General features: G+C 55.4%; 9 protein-coding genes across 9 annotated transcripts; 5 read left to right on the top strand and 4 right to left on the bottom strand.

Moving 5' to 3' along the window:
- Window positions 1–184: 184 nt before the first annotated feature.
- CDEST_07370 (Putative alcohol dehydrogenase, zinc-type, GroES-like superfamily, NAD(P)-binding domain superfamily) lies at window positions 185–1,334 on the top strand (the record flags this gene model as incomplete). Its single annotated transcript, XM_062923529.1, has 1 exon — window positions 185–1,334. The coding sequence occupies one exon, from the start codon at window positions 185–187 to the stop codon at window positions 1,319–1,321; it is 1,137 nt and encodes a 378-aa protein (XP_062779580.1). The 3' UTR covers window positions 1,322–1,334.
- Window position 1,335: 1 nt separating this feature from the next.
- Window positions 1,336–4,091, bottom strand: CDEST_07371 (Putative major facilitator superfamily, MFS transporter superfamily). The gene is made up of 10 exons (XM_062923530.1): window positions 3,638–4,091; window positions 3,508–3,567; window positions 3,425–3,438; window positions 3,329–3,365; window positions 3,236–3,261; window positions 3,088–3,161; window positions 2,629–2,993; window positions 2,340–2,532; window positions 1,711–2,257; window positions 1,336–1,644 (listed from the first exon to the last, which is right to left on the bottom strand). Exons 1-10 carry the CDS (start codon window positions 3,675–3,677, stop codon window positions 1,489–1,491), a joined length of 1,512 nt encoding a protein of 503 aa, XP_062779581.1. The 5' UTR covers window positions 3,678–4,091; the 3' UTR covers window positions 1,336–1,488.
- An 817-nt stretch (window positions 4,092–4,908) lies between these two features.
- On the bottom strand, window positions 4,909–6,352 carry CDEST_07372 (Putative NmrA-like domain, NAD(P)-binding domain superfamily; the record flags this gene model as incomplete). The annotated part of the gene is made up of 4 exons (XM_062923531.1): window positions 6,040–6,352; window positions 5,711–5,995; window positions 5,299–5,625; window positions 4,909–5,226 (listed from the first exon to the last, which is right to left on the bottom strand). Exons 1-4 carry the CDS (start codon window positions 6,151–6,153, stop codon window positions 4,909–4,911), a joined length of 1,044 nt encoding a protein of 347 aa, XP_062779582.1. The 5' UTR covers window positions 6,154–6,352.
- A 657-nt stretch (window positions 6,353–7,009) lies between these two features.
- Window positions 7,010–7,165, bottom strand: CDEST_07373 (uncharacterized protein; the record flags this gene model as incomplete). Its single annotated transcript, XM_062923532.1, has 1 exon — window positions 7,010–7,165. The coding sequence occupies one exon, from the start codon at window positions 7,163–7,165 to the stop codon at window positions 7,010–7,012; it is 156 nt and encodes a 51-aa protein (XP_062779583.1).
- A 1,708-nt stretch (window positions 7,166–8,873) lies between these two features.
- CDEST_07374 (Putative intradiol ring-cleavage dioxygenase, catechol dioxygenase) lies at window positions 8,874–10,282 on the top strand. Its single transcript, XM_062923533.1, has 2 exons — window positions 8,874–9,390; window positions 9,585–10,282. Exons 1-2 carry the CDS (start codon window positions 9,080–9,082, stop codon window positions 10,255–10,257), a joined length of 984 nt encoding a protein of 327 aa, XP_062779584.1. The 5' UTR covers window positions 8,874–9,079; the 3' UTR covers window positions 10,258–10,282.
- A 2,071-nt stretch (window positions 10,283–12,353) lies between these two features.
- Window positions 12,354–13,987, top strand: CDEST_07375 (Putative short-chain dehydrogenase/reductase SDR, NAD(P)-binding domain superfamily). The gene is made up of 6 exons (XM_062923534.1): window positions 12,354–12,568; window positions 12,630–12,716; window positions 12,803–12,958; window positions 13,031–13,416; window positions 13,507–13,601; window positions 13,677–13,987. Exons 1-6 carry the CDS (start codon window positions 12,539–12,541, stop codon window positions 13,727–13,729), a joined length of 807 nt encoding a protein of 268 aa, XP_062779585.1. The 5' UTR covers window positions 12,354–12,538; the 3' UTR covers window positions 13,730–13,987.
- Window positions 13,988–14,602: 615 nt separating this feature from the next.
- On the top strand, window positions 14,603–15,838 carry CDEST_07376 (Putative dienelactone hydrolase, alpha/Beta hydrolase). The gene has a single exon (XM_062923535.1). It carries the CDS (start codon window positions 14,741–14,743, stop codon window positions 15,479–15,481), a length of 741 nt encoding a protein of 246 aa, XP_062779586.1. The 5' UTR covers window positions 14,603–14,740; the 3' UTR covers window positions 15,482–15,838.
- A 468-nt stretch (window positions 15,839–16,306) lies between these two features.
- CDEST_07377 (uncharacterized protein) lies at window positions 16,307–16,627 on the top strand (the record flags this gene model as incomplete). Its single annotated transcript, XM_062923536.1, has 1 exon — window positions 16,307–16,627. The coding sequence occupies one exon, from the start codon at window positions 16,307–16,309 to the stop codon at window positions 16,625–16,627; it is 321 nt and encodes a 106-aa protein (XP_062779587.1).
- A 218-nt stretch (window positions 16,628–16,845) lies between these two features.
- Window positions 16,846–18,278, bottom strand: CDEST_07378 (Putative peptidase S8 propeptide/proteinase inhibitor I9; the record flags this gene model as incomplete). Its single annotated transcript, XM_062923537.1, has 3 exons — window positions 16,846–17,300; window positions 17,386–17,854; window positions 17,961–18,278. The coding sequence occupies 3 exons, from the start codon at window positions 18,276–18,278 to the stop codon at window positions 16,846–16,848; spliced, it is 1,242 nt and encodes a 413-aa protein (XP_062779588.1).
- Window positions 18,279–18,669: the final 391 nt, after the last annotated feature.

An 18,669-nucleotide genomic window follows, 5' to 3' on the forward strand; every position in this document is an offset into this window, starting at 1 on the left:
CAGCAGGATTGCAACAATAAATGTCCAGGTTCCCGTCTAACGGTGTTAACGATATTTGACGTGTAGTTCAGTTGTTCGGTCGTACTGCAGGCTTCTTCACCTTTGCATAAGACAATCGACGAGTTATCCTGCGAATGTAACAATCCCATCCATCGCCTCCAACTCTTTACGCGTCAAGCAGACAATGCCTTCCGAGTGCCCACCCCCTGGCTATCGCCCACGAGAGTCGAACCTCTCCTTCGTTCTCAAGAACCCGCACGATGTCGAATTCGTCGATCGACCGATGCCACAGCTCTCATCACCCAAGGACATTATAATTGCCGTCAACTACACTGGAATATGCGGCTCAGATGTGCATTACTGGGATCACGGCAGGATCGGCCACTTCGTGGTGGATGAACCCATGGTTCTAGGTCACGAGTCGTCTGGAACGGTAGTCCAAGTCGGCAGCGCTGTGGCAGGCCTTCGGCCCGGCGACAAGGTTGCCATCGAACCCGGCTATCCGTGCCGGTGGTGTGCCGAATGTCTGGGGGGTCGATATAATCTGTGTCCTGACATGGTGTTTGCGGCCACGCCTCCGCACCACGGCACGCTCACCGGCTTCTGGGCCGCACCGTTCGACTTCTGCCACAAGCTGCCCCTGAATGTTTCTCTCCAGGAAGGCGCCCTGATTGAGCCTCTCGCGGTAGCGGTCCATATCGTGAAGCAAGCCCGGCCAACGACGCTCCCAGGCGCAAGCGTTGTCGTGATGGGAGCGGGTCCGGTAGGCATTTTGTGTGGCTCTGTTGCCAAGGCCTTCGGCGCGACGAAGATCGTTTTTGTCGATGTGGTGCAGGCAAAGCTGGACTTCGCGAGAGACTTTGGCTGCACGCATGTGTACTTGTCTCAACGGATCTCGGCCGAGGACAATGCGAAAGCGCTTCTTGGCCAATGTGCCCTTGAAGGGGGCGCGGACGTTGTCATCGAGGCAAGCGGAGCAGAGAGCTCAGTCCAGACCAGTCTCTACGTCGTGAAAGCAGGAGGCACGTATGTCCAAGGTGGCATGGGTAAAGCGAATATCAGCTTTCCCATCATGGCCCTATGTCAGAAGGAGGTAGCTGCCAAGGGCAGTTTTCGGTACGGGCCTGGTGACTACAAGCTTGCTGTAGAACTCGTGGCCAGTGGTGCAGTTCAGCTCGAAAAGCTTGTTACTAGCGTGGTGGACTTTGGAGATGCTGAAAAGGCATTCCATAGAGTAAAGGAGGGAAGCATAGGGAAGACTCTTATTGCAGGGCCTAACACGTGTAAGACGCATACAGGTATGGTCGGGCAGCAACACTGAAAAGAGTTCTCTTGTACGTCTTGACAGCGAGTATCCCGCTCATTTCTCAACTCGAATTTCATCTGTGGGTGTGGATAAGTTGTGGCCGCCTATATTCTAACTTTTGGATAATTTACGCATGACGGCTATAAGACAACAAACATGGCTAATTCTCACATGACCAGAGCTCATATAGCCGTGACTTTTGATGAACTCGAGTTCTTCTGGTCATCGCTGTCCGACTTGTCTCCGTCAGGCGGTGTCTGAAGATGGCGGGATGCGGCGGCTGCCTCAAAATCATCGACCGTCATCGAGCCATACTTTGCGAGCGAGTCTTTGTCCATCTGCAATTTTACACAAGGTCAGTCAACCTGCATTGACGGCCAACGGCAGTGTTGTTCACGACGTACCTTGATAACAAGCCCCATGAAGCCGAGGACGAGAACCGAGCACACAATCATGACGATGGCGCCCTTCTTCCAGTACGGCGCCTCGTCGGCCGCGTAGAAGATGATACCCCAGAAGGTGTACAGCGTCGTGGCCCCGACGTTCATGGCGTAGACGGTCACGCTGCGGACGGCCTCGTCGCCGCTGCGCTGCAGGATGATGCTCGCCCAGCCGAAGATGAGCGGGTTGACCATGTACGACGAGCCCGAGAGGTAGAAGGCGAACATGGTGCCGGCGAAGGGCAGTGTCGGCACGAGCAGCATGGCGGCGCACACGATCTGGATGATGCACACGAGCAACACCATGGGCACGCGGGTGCCGGTGGCGTCCATGTGCCAGGCAGCGAGGATGTTGGTCACGATGCCCACGGCCTGGACGCCCAGGGGGTACGTGTTGATCTGGCTCTGGGTGAAGTGCTCAGCGTGGTACTTGAGCCAGAGGATGAAGTTGCCCTGGACAACCCAAGCCTCGAGGGTCGCGCACAAGGGAGACCAGAGCACCAGGATCCAGCTGCGCTTCGGTCAGCTTTCATGCGTCTTGGGCACGGAAGGAGAGGAGAGGAGAGTAGAGAGAGTTGTTGGACAAGACTTACAAACCAGGCATGAGCGCGAGACGCCTCAGCAGGGAAAAGGGGTTGACGCTGTGCGAGTTCTTGACGACCGGGGGCAGCCGCCCAACGGCGAGCTTCTTCTCAGACTCGCTGAGATAACGGGCGTTGGTGTTCTCGGGGATATCGGGGAAGTAGAAGAAGCCAAACAAGGCAATGGGGAGGGTGATGATGCCATCTGCACACGCAACATAGTCCCGTCAGCAAGTGTCCAACCAATATCCGACCATTTTCCCGACGACGACGACGACGACGGGGAAGGGAAACTACTCGCCGATGATGAAAACCCATTGCCAACCGCCGAGGCCGCCCACGCCGCCGAGGCCCTTGTAAATGGCGGCCATCATGGCACCGGCGAACATGGTGCCGACCTGGCCGGAGGCGGTGAAGATGGCGGTGCGCTTGGAGATCTCCTGCGGCTTGTACCACGAGCCCATGATGTAGATGGCGCCGGAGTAGGTGCTGGCCTCGGCGAGGCCGAGGAAGAAGCGGACGACGCACAGCTGGGCGGTGGTCTTGACGGCGGCGCTGACCATGGTCAGGCCGGCCCAGACGAGCACCATGCTCGGCAGCCAGATCTTGGGGCGGACGATCTGGAGGCCGATGACGATGCCGTGGGGGATCTGCCCGACGACCATGCTACAAGAAAGCGTGTGTCAGCAACGGCAAGAGGGGGGGGGGGGGGGGGGGAACGAGACGCGTGGGAACCAGCGCTGGCTTCATGATGTCTTACCCCGCGGTGGTCACCGATAATACCGTGTTGTAGTCATGACCCTTCATGTGCAGGGCCTCCCGGAGACCAGCAACCTAAGGGGCACCACCTATCAGGATCTGCTCATCATTGTATGGGTGAGCAGTGCTCATATTGTTTGTCGACTTACGTAGGCATTGGCAAAGGCGGCACGGTCTGTAGGCGTTATCAGCTGGGAGGTCAAGAGACCCTTGCAGGTTTCGCATGCACCACTACCACTTACCCAAGTAGTTGAAGAAGTAGCTCAGACAGCAGTAGGTCTGTAGAAGTTAGTTGAAGTGAACCGGTCTAGGCTCGTTTAGCAACTGGGCTTGCTCACCAGGATGAAGAAATCTGGATGAATCCGTTAGTATCATCGGCGGGCCGGAAGAGAGCAGAACAGAGGTCGGGATGGCGACTTACCGATTTTCTGGACGAGTCGTTTTTCTTCTTTCGACTTTGCCTCGTCTCCAAGGAAGAAGACTTCAAAAAAGCCCAATACCGTCAGCCAATACTCCCCGCCCCCAATGCAGCGGTTCAATGCGAGAACTACCTTTGACCTTGTTGCCGGTGCCACGGTTTTCAGTCGCCATGTTGTCGGATTACCACCGGCCTTTCGTCGCCGCAAGATGGGAAAGCGATAGAGCCTTCCTCAGTAAGTCGGAAAATCTGGTGAGTTCGTCCGAGAAAATATAAAAAGAAAAAAAAAACCAAAAAAAAAACCGGAGATTCAACGTTGTCGTGTTCTCGCTGCGAGATTATCTTTGGGAGTGGGGGATCGTCGAAGGAGGGGGAAAAGTGTGTTGTCGAATACCAAGTCGCACCAAGTCATCCAAGGATCTGATTCTCTTAGTCTTTTTCCAATTCTCCTTTTTTTCTTCTTTTTACGGTTACGTAGTATTGAAATCGTCGCCCCTGGCAGCTCTAGAATTGACAACTCGGGGGTATCGTGTCCTATATTGCGAGCGAGAAATAATGCGTCGTACCCCCCCTTTCGAAAAGTCAAAATTGCTTCGAGAAGACTGAGAAAGAACGGAAAACTGGGAAAACCGATGCGCAAGAAAGAACCTTGATGTCCTCTTATCCCGGTCATTCTCGCCGGCGGCCCCGTCTCGCGCCGTCAATCCTGTGGTCCCGTTGCTCCCTAGCGGCCTCCACCGGCGACATGGACTTGACCTGTCTCGACAAATGAAGTCCTTCATATTGGAGAGAGAAAAAAAAAGAGGCGGGGAATCCTTGGCGCTTCCGATAGTGAAAGAGAGAAGAAGTGATAAACCAACGAAAAACAACAACAACAACAACAACAACAACCAAACACCACACACGCTGGGGGGGTGGTGGGGGCTGTCTAGCTGCATGTTGCCGCAGGCCAGACCTTCGGCCGCATGCCCGCTATCGCTATTAGTTGCTGACTTGTCTGTCATCCAAAGGAAGCATGTGATGACTACTGAGTTAGCTAGTTGGTTGGTTGCAAGACAGCAAAGCAGCACACAGCTCTCTCTACTTAGTCCCGCCATTCAACAACGTCTTGGCAAGCAGAGTGAGTGGTATTCGAATCACAAGGATGGCCCGAAATAAAGCCCGAATCGAACTAGACGCAATGAAACAAAACCTTGACTGCTTAGGCGCGGTCCATAAAAACCTGCCTTCAAACTTTTTAGACGCGCAGATCGTCCGAGTAGCTGCTCAAGCTGGAACGGTTTCACCCGAGTCAAATCAGCTCATGAGTGGACTCGTCGTGACGGTTATAGAAACTTTTAATCTAATTTATCAATCGAACTGAAATCTTGCTCAACCTTATGATGGCCCTTTCTAATCGGCGGCCTAGTTCTCCGCAACCGAGTTCTTTGCTGCAGCAGCCGCAGCAGCCGCAGCAGCCGCGATGGCCTCCTGCCTTTTCTTCTCATAAATGGGCTTCACCTTATACTCCAACGCCTCCTTGCAAAAGTTCTCAAACGAATTTCCCACCAGGTCGGGATAGAGGTCTTTGCCGATCTGATAACCCAGGTAGCGGGCGTACTCGGGCGTGTTGTCGCCGCGGAGACCCCACGACTTGCGATACTGCAACACCGAGAGCTTGTGGATGTTGGCCTTGTCGTTTTTGGCCTCGTCCAGCCGAGACTCGATGTCCTCTGCCGACCACTACGTAATGGGTTACCCGGGGTCGCCCCGAATGCCAAAGCTCATTCGCGACGGGGCTGTCTGTGGACTCACGTATTCTCTCTCGACCCTCTCCCCGCTCAACCTCTCGATGAGCCCGTAGACGTCGTTCTGGGACAGCAGCTCGGTGTACGCGAAGACCTTTTGGTTTAGGGTGCGAGGATCCGCGATGATCCGCGCGACGTACTTGCCAATGTCTCGTAGGTCGGTCATACCGGACAGCACAGTCCCGTCGCCCGCGATCCAATCCGGAAAGGGACTGGCGACCGCGTTGATCTTGCCCGAGGGGAGGCGCGGCAGGCTAATCTGGTACCACCAGCCGACGTCGATGACGGTGTAGGGCAGATACAAGGTTTGGACATGGTTCAGCACATTCTCTTTCTGCGTCACACACGTCAGTAAGCCTGGGTCGGGGTTCAAAAGAGCGGACAGTGGGGGGGGGGGGTGGATGCCTCCCGGGTCGTACTTTGTCCCTGAGCCACAGCATCCCTCGGGCCGGCATCACCGTGCCGAAGAAACACGGCACGAACCGCGGGACGCCGGCCGTCTTGGCGGCATTGGCGAGGGGGATCTGGTCCATGATGCCTTCCGCGACAATGGCCGAGATAACTACTTCGTGCCCTGTGAGCTGTTTCGTGATCTCTTCTTCAGGGCCGTCGAGGTCGACCGAGGCGATCCTGACGCCCCTCTTCTCCAAAGCATGGACTTCGGGCTTCTGGAGCGAGCTCGGCCGGATGAGGGCCGTGATCTCCTATTCGCGGGATTTTGTCAGTATCAGTGGCGGACAACCAGTACCTGACCGGAACTGCGGCGGATCAGTCTGACATATTTTGGATCCGTTGAGGCGAGCAGGCCGTTTAGGATGGACGTCCCGGTCTCTCCGGTTGCACCGAGAAGTGCGACCTTCATGGCTGCGCTGAGTAGGCTGGTTGGGAAGCGTTGGAAGATGATATCGGGCGAAGTGAGGTCCAAATTAGTAGTTTCTATTGTCTGAATCGAGACTACGGAGGTTGACGTTGCTGTTTACTTATGCTTTCGAAGAATCGGGATTCACATCCCGTCCGTCCTGGGCCCAGGGTCTCCCCCTTCAAACCATCCCAAGCCCGAACACCACGAAACCATTCGTCGCGGCAGCCAAGTTGTAACCTCTCCTGGCCATTCTCCCCCCCCGCGGCATCCGTACGCCGACCAAATCGAACGTCCAAAGTCCGCAAAAGCGGAGAAAGAATATGTAGACTGGCCCCGATCTGATGCAGCGGGGTAAGGGGCTTCGCGGTGGATGCAGCGGGAGGAAAGGTTAAGTGTGCCGCACCCACGTCGAGATTCGATACAGGTACGGGGAGCTGCTCGGATTCGGGTTCGGGAAGCATTGGGACCAATTCGTCTGGCAGAGATACGATGGGCCAAGACGCCAACGAAGAGGAACTCGACAGGACATACCATGGGTGAGTGGGGGGAAGGGCTTGGACAGGAGGGTGAAACCGACAGGAATAAGTATATCGGGAAGATGTCATTTGTCGTTCGTGCACAGGCGATCTGAAAGGGGAGAAGGGATGGGGGTTTCGTCTGCCCATGTCTTTTTTCCCCATTTAGTGAAAGGTGCCTCACTGTAACTTTTAATTAAGCTAGAGGAGGATGCTCGAAAATAGATGTCGCAAAAACGACGCCGTTAATTGCGTGGCAGCAATTAACGCCTTATATGTCTATACCCTGCAACAATAGACAAAATGATGAATTTTGAAATTTGTGGACTTGATTCAAACCCTCACTCAGCAATCCGGCTCAAGTCTTCCTCCATGATGGCCAAACACTCGCTGACCTTGGTGTTGTCCTCGACTCGCTTCACCCGCTCGGTGGTATCGGCTGCGATTTGGCTGGCGATACTCGGTAAAGCTGACTGACTCACTGAGTGACTTGTCATGAACGTCCCGCCTGGTCAACCATCCTGACACAAAATTTAGTGAGAACATGGGCCGGCCGCAACATGAGCTCAATCCATGGGCCCCTCGCACCGATCCGAGGTCCACTGACCCCTCGACAAGCTCGGCATCAACCGACTGGACATGGCCGAATGATGACAACGAACGGAGTGTCGAATCGAGACTAGGCCGTGAGGGCCGTGTGCGCAATGGGATGTGACAAGAGTGTTGTCTGGCACTCGAAAGCCGTGAGATGTTTCCCTATGATGCTTCTTGCGTTGTGTCACTGAGAAAACGAGCGACTGGCGGCAGGAGTCGCTGGTTTCTGACGCGCTGCGGGACCCGGCCGGCGCCTGGGACACCCGAAGTGACTCTGCTTGACGCGCGCCAGCACTTGCTCCGGGCGATGAAGCATACTGATGAAGGGTTCGGGGCAAACCCGACCCTTCATGGGTACGACGGCGACAGGGTCAATACCAGTGGACTACCTGCAAGTGCATCGGTGAGATCGCCGGCCCTGGTGTCTCTCCCATCGCTGCTGACTTGAAAGTGAAATAAATAATGAACTGTGTGAGTGCTGGCCAAAGGCCCCAGAATTGGCCACCAGCGCGGATACTTGAGCATAGACAGCGGGGCGAGGGGGCTGTCGGATGCTCCGAATAGCCTAATTAAACTTAAGAGAAGAGGATGACCGATAGGAACATTTTGTTGTTTCTCTATGAAAACGGTCCGGAAATTCATCTTTTGACTCAGTGAGGTTAGCGAAGGAGGGCCATCTCTCGGGTGGGGTTCAGCCTCCATGACCTAGCATGTCGAACAGATGTTGACAAATGCTCGCAAACCAGACAAGTAAGAGATAAAGTCCCAATGAGATGTTGCTCTCATTCAGACTACAGGACTATTTCGAACAGCTCTTGACCGTTTCCTTTGCTTTACCCCATCAAAAGGAGAGAAGCAACGCGGCAGACCGGCAGACTTTTACTCGCCAAGTCACCCCTGCCACAACAACCCTTCCAGTATGAGCTGATCTGAATGCACTAGAAAGCCAAACATCGAACGATGAATGATGGGAAACAAGAGTCAAGAGCCCGGCAGAATCCAAAACCGACGTCAAAAGTGCTCCCCCGTTGCCAATCACAAAGGATGGATCCGTCAGCGAGGAGTGAGCAGAGTCCCAACTATCTGGCATTGGCTGATCCGGGCCCCATCAACCATAGCAAGCCATCCAGTCACGCAACAACTGACACCAATGCTAGACCGCGCCATGTCCCCTTCCGGAGGCATGCCGCCCCCGCATGCTACCTCCCTCCCGCGGACTCCCCCCCGCATTTTCGGCTGCCAGGCGTGGGAAGTACACTTACCCACGGCCGTCCTTTGCCCTCCCTGCTTCCGGGTCTATGTTTCTCCCTTGGGTGGGGGAAAGCTGGCCAAGGGACCAGTGGCGGGGGGAAGTGGGAGAGGACTGATCTGATTCTTGGAGAAGTCGACCGCGGGGCACGACACCGCGGGGCGCAAAGGTTTACCCTTTACCCCATTGCCGAACTTTGTTGCCGCACCGGATGCCGCGTTCTGTTGCCGCATCCAAGCTGGTCATGCGATTCATGCCTATCATTCGTGGCTTCGTGGACCCTAAATCCGGGGCTCCGAATCCCATACTTAATACTTAACATCGTCGTCCTCCTACTTCGATCACCCATCTCTCCAGTAGTTCCCAAACGTGGTATTCTGCGATTCGGATTCATCAAGCATATCCGCTCTGTTTCTGACCCTTAATCCTCCCTTCCCCCCATTGCAGCGTCATTGTTCCTGTAAACTCTTTACAAGATACCCCCCCTCCCTACCTCTTTTAGGTCTTGTTATCTCTAGACCTCGAACAACGAACCCCGTCAACCAACCGACACATCCTTTTCTTCACAATGGCCACGAACGGAACGAACGGCGCCAACGGCACCCACGCCAACGGAGCCAACGGAGCCAACGGCGCCCAGAGCAAGTTCGACCCCAACTTCACACAACATGTCATCGACCTCATGAGCCCCGAGACGAAGCCCAGACACAGACAGGTGCTCGGCTCGCTGATCAAGCACCTGCACGACTTTTGCAGAGACGTCGAGCTCACGCAAGAAGAATGGATTCTCGGCGTCAACTACATCAACTCCATCGGCCAGGCCTACAAGAAGAACCGCAACGAGGCGTGGCGCGTGTGCGACATCCTGGGCATCGAATCGTGAGTGGATTCCCCCCCCCCCCCCCAATACAACCATTGCCCAATCCTTCCTTACCCCGCGCCACTCTCCCTCTCCTCTCCTCTCCTCTCCTGTCCTGTCTATGGAGTCCAATCATCGTCATCCAGCACCATCACCACCATCGCAACCACCACCATCATCACCAGTCCAATGGCTAATGCTTTATCCGTTCTAGTCTCGTCGATGAGATCAACCACACGGTGGTGACCGATTCGGGCGCCACCCCCACATCCTCGGCCATCCTCGGCCCCTTCTGGTCCCCCGAAACGCCCTTCCGCGACCTCGGCGCGTCCGTCGTGCAGAACATGCCCAAGGACGGCCAGTTCACCTTCTTCCACGGCGTGATCAAGGACGCCGAGACGGGCAAGGGCATCCCCGACGCCGTCTTCGACATGTGGCAGGCCAGCACCAACGGCAAGTACGACGTCTTCGACCTCGAGAACCAGACGCGCCACAACCTGCGCGGCAAGTTCAAGACGGACGCCGACGGCAAGTTCTGGTTCTACTGCCTCAAGCCCACCGAGTACGCCATCGACACCTCCGGCCCCTCGGCCGAGCTGCTCCGCCTCATGGGCCGCCACCCCTACCGCCCCGCGCACATCCACATCATGGTCACCCACCCGGACTACATCGGCGTCACCGCCCAGCTCTACCCCAGCGACGACCCCTACCTCGAGACCGACACCGCCTGCGCCGTCAAGCCGGACCTGCTGCTCAACTTCCGGCCCGTCGAGAACGAGCCTCAGGGCGCCACCCTCGACGTCGAGTACGACGTCCGCCTGGTGTCCAAGAAGTACAAGCCGGATTCCAAGATGCTCATGCAGAACGCCAACCAGAACAAGTTTTAGACGGCCATGTTTTTTGGTGTACCTTTTTTTCTTTTTCTTTTGTTCTTTTTTTTTTTTTTTTTACCAGCGACGAGGAACCTGTGTGTGTACACAGCCAAACAGTTTCTGCCGGGGGGGGGCTAATTGTTTAAGGAGGAGGAGAGGAAGGGGGAGGAGAGGGAGGAGAAGGGGGCGCATCTCACCCCGCACACCGGAGGTTCTTGTAACTCACTTGCAGACGAAATGGCGTCAGTGCAAAATGTGGCCCGTAGAAGGCCCAATTTTCTCCGCACGAATTAGAAATCGATGATATCCATTCAAGTTGATTCGGTGGAAGACGGGCGACTGAACCCCGCAAGTCAGCCTTTGGTGATTGTGTATTGTGTTTGTGCCGCCTCCCCCCCCCTCATAGCAATCTTGCAGTGAAGAGTCGGCCAATTTTCACGGTAACTCCAACCACGCGCGACTTGATGACTTGATGACACTCGGGATCACCAGTGTTCATGTTTGCTGCTCATCAATAAGACTACTCATATTCAAAATTAGGAAGGCAATGCAGAGAAGCTCCGAGACTCTCCTGCCCCCGCCGGATTTCCCCTCTGCCCCCCCGCAACGCACAGGGTTCCTTCGGAAAACTTCGGCTAAGCTGTCTCAGCGATCAGTTTTCTTTAGGGGGGGACAATTCTTTTCCCGACTCGAAATGCCGTCTGGGAACTAGACAGGGGTTCGACATGCATGCGCGCAGCGTGTGGGCCACTGCCGGAACTGAGAAGCGGCTCCTGAGTGCTGGCATGCATCCCTACATACCTGTAGTGCACTGTACATAGAAGACTGGGAAAGGCTGTCGGGCCATGCCGTCCGAGGTTTTGCTTCCGTGCCTTGCATCTGCCACCTCGGATGGCTACAGAGAACCCCTGCCTGCATGGATAGATGAGCATAGCCATCTTCCAAGTTGAGAGAGAGTTTGTGGGCTTCAATAGTACGCCAGTCCTTCTCGCACGTCAGGCTTGACAGCCACTTCGTCATGACAATATTCAGCTGAATTTGGGCTGCTGCATGCTCGGTGCAATGGCCCAATCATACTGCACATGTTTTCGTGAAGCCAGTTCAACCCGAGTAACTCACAAATAATATCTCCATCTGCCACCGCCCGGGAATTGCCATCGTGAGGAAACAGAAACATGTGAAGAATTCCAGGGTGTAAGAGATCGATTGAAGTTCATGTCCCGTACAGCCATGTCCGTAAGGGGAATTCCGCTTCTTCAACGGTCCGGCACGTCTTGACTTGGCGTGAAGACTGTCGAATCACTTGTTTCACACCGAGCCATATTGAACGAGAGGGTTTACAGCTTTCACACTGCTATCTCGTAGCGAGGGCTCCAGCTGTAGTACATAACTGTAGCAAGTAATCCCCCAATATACATGCCTCTAGCATAGCATCTGTAGCCTTGCAAGGCCGAGGACAGAGACCTCGCCTCTACCAGAACAGACATCGTTATTACCGTCCATATTTCCACGTGTAACCCGACTTGCAACCCCCCCCCCCCCCTACCCTTGCCTCACTCCAGCGTACACCAGCCTGTGAGTAGGTAGTATAGCCCGCACATAGTACAACTGGTCTATAGTCGAGCGCTTCCCTACAACTCGACGTGCTGCAGTAGTGTATAACCATCCAATCATCGCCTACCACACCTTTTGGCCAGAATCTTCTTAACGCTACAGACCGAAACCGCCAAGAACGAAGTCCACTGGGTCTCGGCTGAGCGACTCAGGAATGACTCAATCGGCGAGCCTTTTTCGGCTTGAAAATGGGGTCTTGCACCAACTTACTGGACCAATATGGACTTTGGAAATAAGATGTGGTCCAATCAGACATGTTTCCGCTTAGGAACCCTGTAACGCGGTAAAGCGTGGTGCTATGTCTGTGATGCCCATCCCAGATGGAACTGAGCTGAGAGGTCGGATGCCTTCAACCTGGCGATTTGGCTGCGTTCATGTCAATCAAGCGGGGTTAGTTTAGGATTTAGGATTATCAAGCAGTGACGTAGCCGACATTTGTAAGCATTATAACCTCCCTTCCGTACGAAGCCTTTGGCAAACAATTTTGCTCCATCGAACAGACATCTATCTAGTGTTTGAAAGACCATCCGATCCATTGGAACCTTATAAACTGAAGTCTGCCATTTGAACCCATTTTCGTATCATATCGTCAAGACAACATATCTACGCCGTCTACCAGAGATAGGAAACAACCACTGTTGTGCTACGAAAAGCCTACTCCGGGCTTCAACACAAACCAAAAATGGGTCTTCAAGGGAAAAACGTCCTTTTGGTGAGTCCCTACATCTCATACCCATGCAAGTACATGATTGACTGAGCTAACATACTTCTAGACAGGTGCTTCAATGGGCATTGGCGAGGCCATTGCCAATGCACTAGCTGCTGAAGGCACAAATCTCATTCTTCTATCGCGTTCAGAGGTAATTCGCCTACGACCTTTTTAGCCATCTACTAGCTGTTACCGCAATGTTATGCCAGAAGTCGAATAACACTGTTTTAACGATAGGACAAGCTGAGCTCGCTGGCCAAGAAGTTGTCCGCTTCGTACCCAGACGCAAAAATCATCTATCGCGCTGCCGACATTGGCAACTTCGAAATTGTCGACAAGGCCGTTGCTTCTGCCGTCGAGGAGATTGGCGACATCGACGTTCTCATCAACAATGTACGATATTCCCGTATCCGGTGATGCGGAAACCGCAAGCTGACAGCTTCCCCCCCCCCCTTCCGTCCCCAGGCCGGTCTTGCCCTCGGAGCTCCCGCTAGGTTCCACGAACTCAAGATCGAGGACGTCGTCACCATGTCCAACACGAACATCAACGGCACCATGTTCGTCACCCACTCGGTGCTCAACAGGTCCATGATGAGGCAGAAGTCGGGCAAAGGGACCATCCTCAACGTCACGTCCACCACCGCGCTGGAGGTGCCGCCCTTCCCGGGCGAAGCCGTGTACCACGCGAGCAAAGCCTTCCAGGAAGGTTTCACCAACTCCCTCCGGAACGAGCTGGTCGAGACCGACATCAAGGTGCTGGCCCTGAGGCCGGGCGTCGTCGCGACTCACTTCCACACGCAACGTGTTGGGTTCGACAAGGACCAATACGACTCGTTCATCGAGGGCTACGAGTTCGTCACTCTCCCTTACACCCCCTTCCCCCGGGAATACCTCTGGCAATCGTCGATGCAAGCAATTCGCGTGCTAATATTTCCCCTTAGCCCTCTGGTCTCCGAGGACGTTGCCCGTGCCGCCGTTTATATGCTCAACCAGCCTGAAAAGATATCCATCAAGGCGCTGGACGTCGTCCCAACAGGTGAGTCAACAATACCCGAGCCTCACGGCTGTTGTTGCTGCTGCTACGGTTCTGACTTGGCAATGCCTTGTTTAGCTCAACGATCACTCAATGTATTCGACCGCACATGGAACGAGCGCAGAAACTGAGGCGCTGGGCCACGCCTCATTGTTCGAAATCTTAGGTAGCATCAGCCGCGGAGGATCGCGAGGCTAAGCATCCCCCTTTGCCAAGTCCAATTGTCACAGGCGCCACACACAGGGTCCGAGAGGGGGGGCGGGCAAAGGTTCGCCCGCAACACAGCTGACGTAGCGAGAAGAGTCGACTTTGACCAGATAGGCGGCCATAACCCCACGGCTACCACTCAACTATTTGTTATCTGTTGTAAATTGACGGGCAAGATACTAAGCACCATTTCCTTTCAAATGACTTGGAGTCTTGTGCCTATGCATCCCGGAGGGATTTTGTTTGGCAAGAGAAACGCTGTGTGCTCCCTTTCCATCATGATCTAACTTAAACCAGTGAGGGATGAAGTGCAAACAAGAAACCAAAGAACCCGTGTTGTGTCTCCACGTGGTCCTACTCACAAGCCCTCGAGCAGTGTTACAACGTAAGCGCCACGTCTCGACGACCACCCCAGTATGAGCATGCAAACCAATACATACCCGTTTGCTTACACCCAGCTGCACCCATGACCTATGCTGGCCCTTCGATCCGAAAGCGAAAGAGGATTCTGCATCGCCCTACATGAATCGGGATTGGCATACTGCATCGGACAACGCTAAACTCAGGTGGTGTTGCACCAGAGCTGACAACCATCTAGGGGTGGACAGCAGTGCAACAGGGCGGTAACAGGTTCTATTGGATGCGGAAAAAAATAATCACCGTCACTTTGGAATCATCCTGGTTACTACGAAACGGATAGTCCCCTCACTGTGCGGCGGACTTTAACGGGTCTTTGAAGCTGGCTAACGCCGCGCATCTCCGCTTCGCATCACGACGAGACGTTTTCGGCGCCGGAGCTTGTAGTTCCCCGAGCAGCCGGCCCTCTCAGTTTCTTTAAAACCACCTCTCTTCTTACACCTGGTACTCGATTTAGAAGCTGAGTGAGATTTCGCAAACACCTAAGAGAAGAAGCCCCAAAAGTCATTGCATCGACAATGGAGATCGCCTCGTGTTGCCTGAAGGCCTTCGAGTGGGACGGCACGCCAGCCGGCCGGATCGAGAAGCTCGCCGGCAACGACGTCTACGTCGCCGGAGACAACCCCGACGCGGCCGTCCTCATCGTCCACGACCTGCTCGGCTGGACGTTCCCCAACACGCGCCTCCTCGCGGATCACTACGCCCGCGAGGCCAACGCCACCGTCTATCTACCCGACTTCTTCGGCGGCTGGATCGTGCCCTTCGAGCCAATCCTCGCAGGTCGCTTCCGCGAGGTCGACCTGTCGGCCTTCCAAAGGGACAGCAACCGCGACGCCAGGGAGCCCGAAATCTTCAACGCCGCCAGGGCACTGCGGGAAAAGCACAAGAAGGTCGCCGCCATCGGGTTCTGCTACGGCGGGTGGGCCGTGTTCCGGCTTGGGGCGAAGGAGCATGACCCCCCGTTGGTCGACTGCATCTCGGCCGGCCACCCGAGCATGTTGACCAAGGAGGACATGGATGGCGTCGGGGTTCCCGTACAGATCCTGGCCCCGGAGCATGACTTCGTCTTCACCCCCGAGCTGAAGTCGCACTGCTTCGAAACCGTGACGAAGAAGGGCGTGCCCTTCGAGTATCATCATTTCGCCGGGGTCGAGCATGCTTGCCTGACGAGGGGCGATCCAGGAAAGCCCGGGGAGCGGGAGGCCATGGCGCGAGGAAAGTCGGCGGCAGTCAGCTGGTTCAACATGTACCTACATTGACTACTACCCTCTTCGCCATAGATAAGCGCGTGAGTGGTTTTATCTGCGATGAACCGGGAACTCGAATTAGTCTGGTTTCCCATCTTCTGTATTGTTCAGCCGCCAACAAAGTTTGTGGAGATCAAGAGCTTCCAGAGAGACATAGGCAGGGTTGCAGGTAAGGGAGGCCCTTGTGGAATTGTGGAAAGTGTAGTTGGGATATTCCTTCCAACTGCGTGTTGTTGGGCCTTTGAATAATGACATAGACACGCTTCTTAGCAACCAAGAGACTGACTTCCAGTCCCCTCGGGACACTGCAACTACGAACTTTCGAAAGCAACGCTGCCCGTCGGAAACTGCTTCAGCGAAGCATCGGCTGGAAGCCAGTCAGAACACACCTATCAGATCTTTTGAATTATGCGTTTACCCGAGACCGACTTGGATACATATAGAGTAAGACATGGCGGAAACTAGTGGATTGTTGCAGCGATCTACCCCCCGCGACTGTCGAACCATTGGCCGGCTGCGTAGCGTCGTTGCATTCGCGACTGGCAGACGGGAAGTTTTTGGAAGCGGTGCCCATGCCCTGCTGAAGAGGGATGTCTTCAAAAGAGGGGTTGATTTCCTACGAGTTTGTGGGCACACAAACATCAGTCAGTCTTCGAGGACTCACCTACTTTCAAAAAAGCTCTACATTCGTCCTTGTGTAAAAAGGTGAGCATCATGGTCTCGGTTTGCTGGAAAACCCGCTCAAGGTGCTTTCCATCAATACCTGGCCCCGTGAAGAAACTGCCCAGAACTAAGGTCGTTTCTAGACTCTCTCTCTCCCCGCTCTACAAGTCAAAAATGCAGCTCAGAGACCTCACCGCCCTGCTGCTTCTAGCTCTATCGACAGCCCACGCGTCCTCCGTGCAGGCTCGCGAAGCCATTCCGGCCGAGCTCTCGGCGCGAGCTTGCACCTACAACGGCTGTCAGTGTGTGAGCGGCCTCGCGCAAGGCGTCTACTGCGGCAACTGCGTCGTCGGGGCCGGTACCTACGCCATCAAGACGAAGCGGGTTCGGACCCACGCTTTCGAGTGCAGCCCCGGTGGAGGATGTTGCTCGTACGGGGCTGCGAGCGACTGCGGCACGAGCAGAGCGAGATGCCGGAGCGGTTCGGCGAACTGAGGTGGCTCGGGCTCGGCGATGGCCACAACTCAATGTCAGTGGCAAAGGGGGGAGCACAGCTTGAACCGGGGAAGTAGTGTGCGCATATGTTGGGAAGAGAGATAGAGAAACAATGAGGGGAGTTGGCTCCCGCTGTATGATCTATTTTGTTCGCTACAACTGTCTATATGTGCGTTTTGCTACGGGGTAAACCCCGTCTTCAGTGATGGCAAAGGTGCTCATCGCCGGCCATTCCCATTGTAAGCCAACAGATTAGGACTGCCGGCTCCGACGTTGGCGATGGCATCCTTGGTAGCAAGAGCCTTTATACGAGCTGCTATGGCCGCCGGCGCGTTGAGCGCGGTACCCTCCAACGCCTTCAGATACAAGGCTAGGCCGGCCACGTGCGGCGTGGACATGGACGTCCCGGACAGCAGCTCCGTCCCGTCCTGGTAGAGCGAGGTGGACCTGACGTCGAGCCCGGCGGCGAAGACATCGACCGAGGGCCCAAAGTTGGACCAGGTCGGCCTCGTGTTGTTGATGGCGATGGCGCCGACGGTGAAGGCGGTCGGGGCGCTCGCGGGCGACCTCGTCGACGCGTCCCGTCCGTCGTTGCCGGCGCCTACAACCACGAAGACACCCAGTCCTGTCGCGGCGTCGACGGCGTTGTTCAGCGCGGTCGAAACGCCGGTGGCTGCCCGTCTCGTCAGCTATCGAGGTCGAACCGCAGAGGTCGTACCCCCCCAAAAAAGGGGGGGATAACAAAGAAAACAACTCACCCAAGCTCATGCTGACGACGCTCCGTCCTGCTCTTCCCGGGGTGTTGGTGATGTTCTGGACGGACCACTCCAGCGCCTCGATGATCTTGGTCGTGGTGGTGTAGACGACCCTGGTGGTCTTGACGTCGACGATGGTCGCGTTCTTGGCGACCCCGAACCTCCGCGACGCGATGGTACCGGCGACGTGGGTGCCGTGGCCAAAGTCGTCGTCGAACGCGAGCTCCGGCCAGACGTTGTGGCCCCTGATGGCGCGGCCCTCGAAGTCCGGGTGGGAGATGCGGATGCCCGAGTCGAGGACGTACGCAAAGGTGCCCGTCCCCGCACCCGCGTCGTAGACGTACGTCTGTGTGTCGACGTCGTTGCTGGCGAGTCTTGTTCGTGACGAGATGCTGGCCAGGCCCCAGGGTTGGTTGCCGGCCTCGATGAGAGCCGTGAGGGATGCTTCGCGATCAGGTTCGACGGAAACGACCTGGGTAAGATCTCGTCAGTCTTGTTTGCCTTTTCAATTGTTTTTTTCTTTCTTTTTCAACACTGTCTCGCTGTGTTGGTTTATGGAGGGCAATGCGAATATCTACCTCCTCTTTGCCTTCAATCTCAGCGACCACCTTGTCGTCGAACTCGCCGGTATATGCGTGGAAACTCCCGATGCCGAAGCTTCGTTCGACACCCACAGTCTGACGACGGCCGAGGCTTCGCTTGTGCACTTTCTCGATCCAGCCGAGATGCTGGTCAACATCTCGTTTGGCAAATCCAGATTTCAGAGTGACGATCCATTTTCCCCGGATGGCTTGCGAAGTCTGCTGATCTTGGGAGAGCTGTGTAGCGGTACCTGGTGCGCAGAGGGCCACGGCGGCGATGCCCAAAGCACATGAAAGCTTGGTCAGAGACACCATGGCTTGCAGACTGACGAAAATCACCAAAAACTGCAACCGGCCAAGGTCGTTCGTGAGGAGTCCAGATAGATTTCCGTGCAGGCGTCAAGGGTCTTCTCATATCGGGGCCCTTTGTCGTCTGGCCGGTGGGATGATGCCATCTTTTGGGCTGTTACGCGAGGTCAAATCGTTTATGGAAATACTAGGCGATAGCTTTTCATCGCAAACTCGAGTTGCCCTTCAAGGAAACCGGTCCGGGGGAAGGTTGCATTGCATAGCCGCGACAGGAGAATCGACCCTCCGCCAAGGTGGCCGGTTGAGCTGTAAGTGGAAGGTCTCTGCCGCAGAACAAGGATCGGGTTCGCCATGCAGCAGCCCAAGTTGGCTGATATGCAGCCGGCCTGTCTGTGAC

Source organism: Colletotrichum destructivum, chromosome 4 (assembly GCF_034447905.1).
Source record: "Colletotrichum destructivum chromosome 4, complete sequence".
NCBI classification, from domain to species: domain Eukaryota; kingdom Fungi; phylum Ascomycota; class Sordariomycetes; order Glomerellales; family Glomerellaceae; genus Colletotrichum; species Colletotrichum destructivum.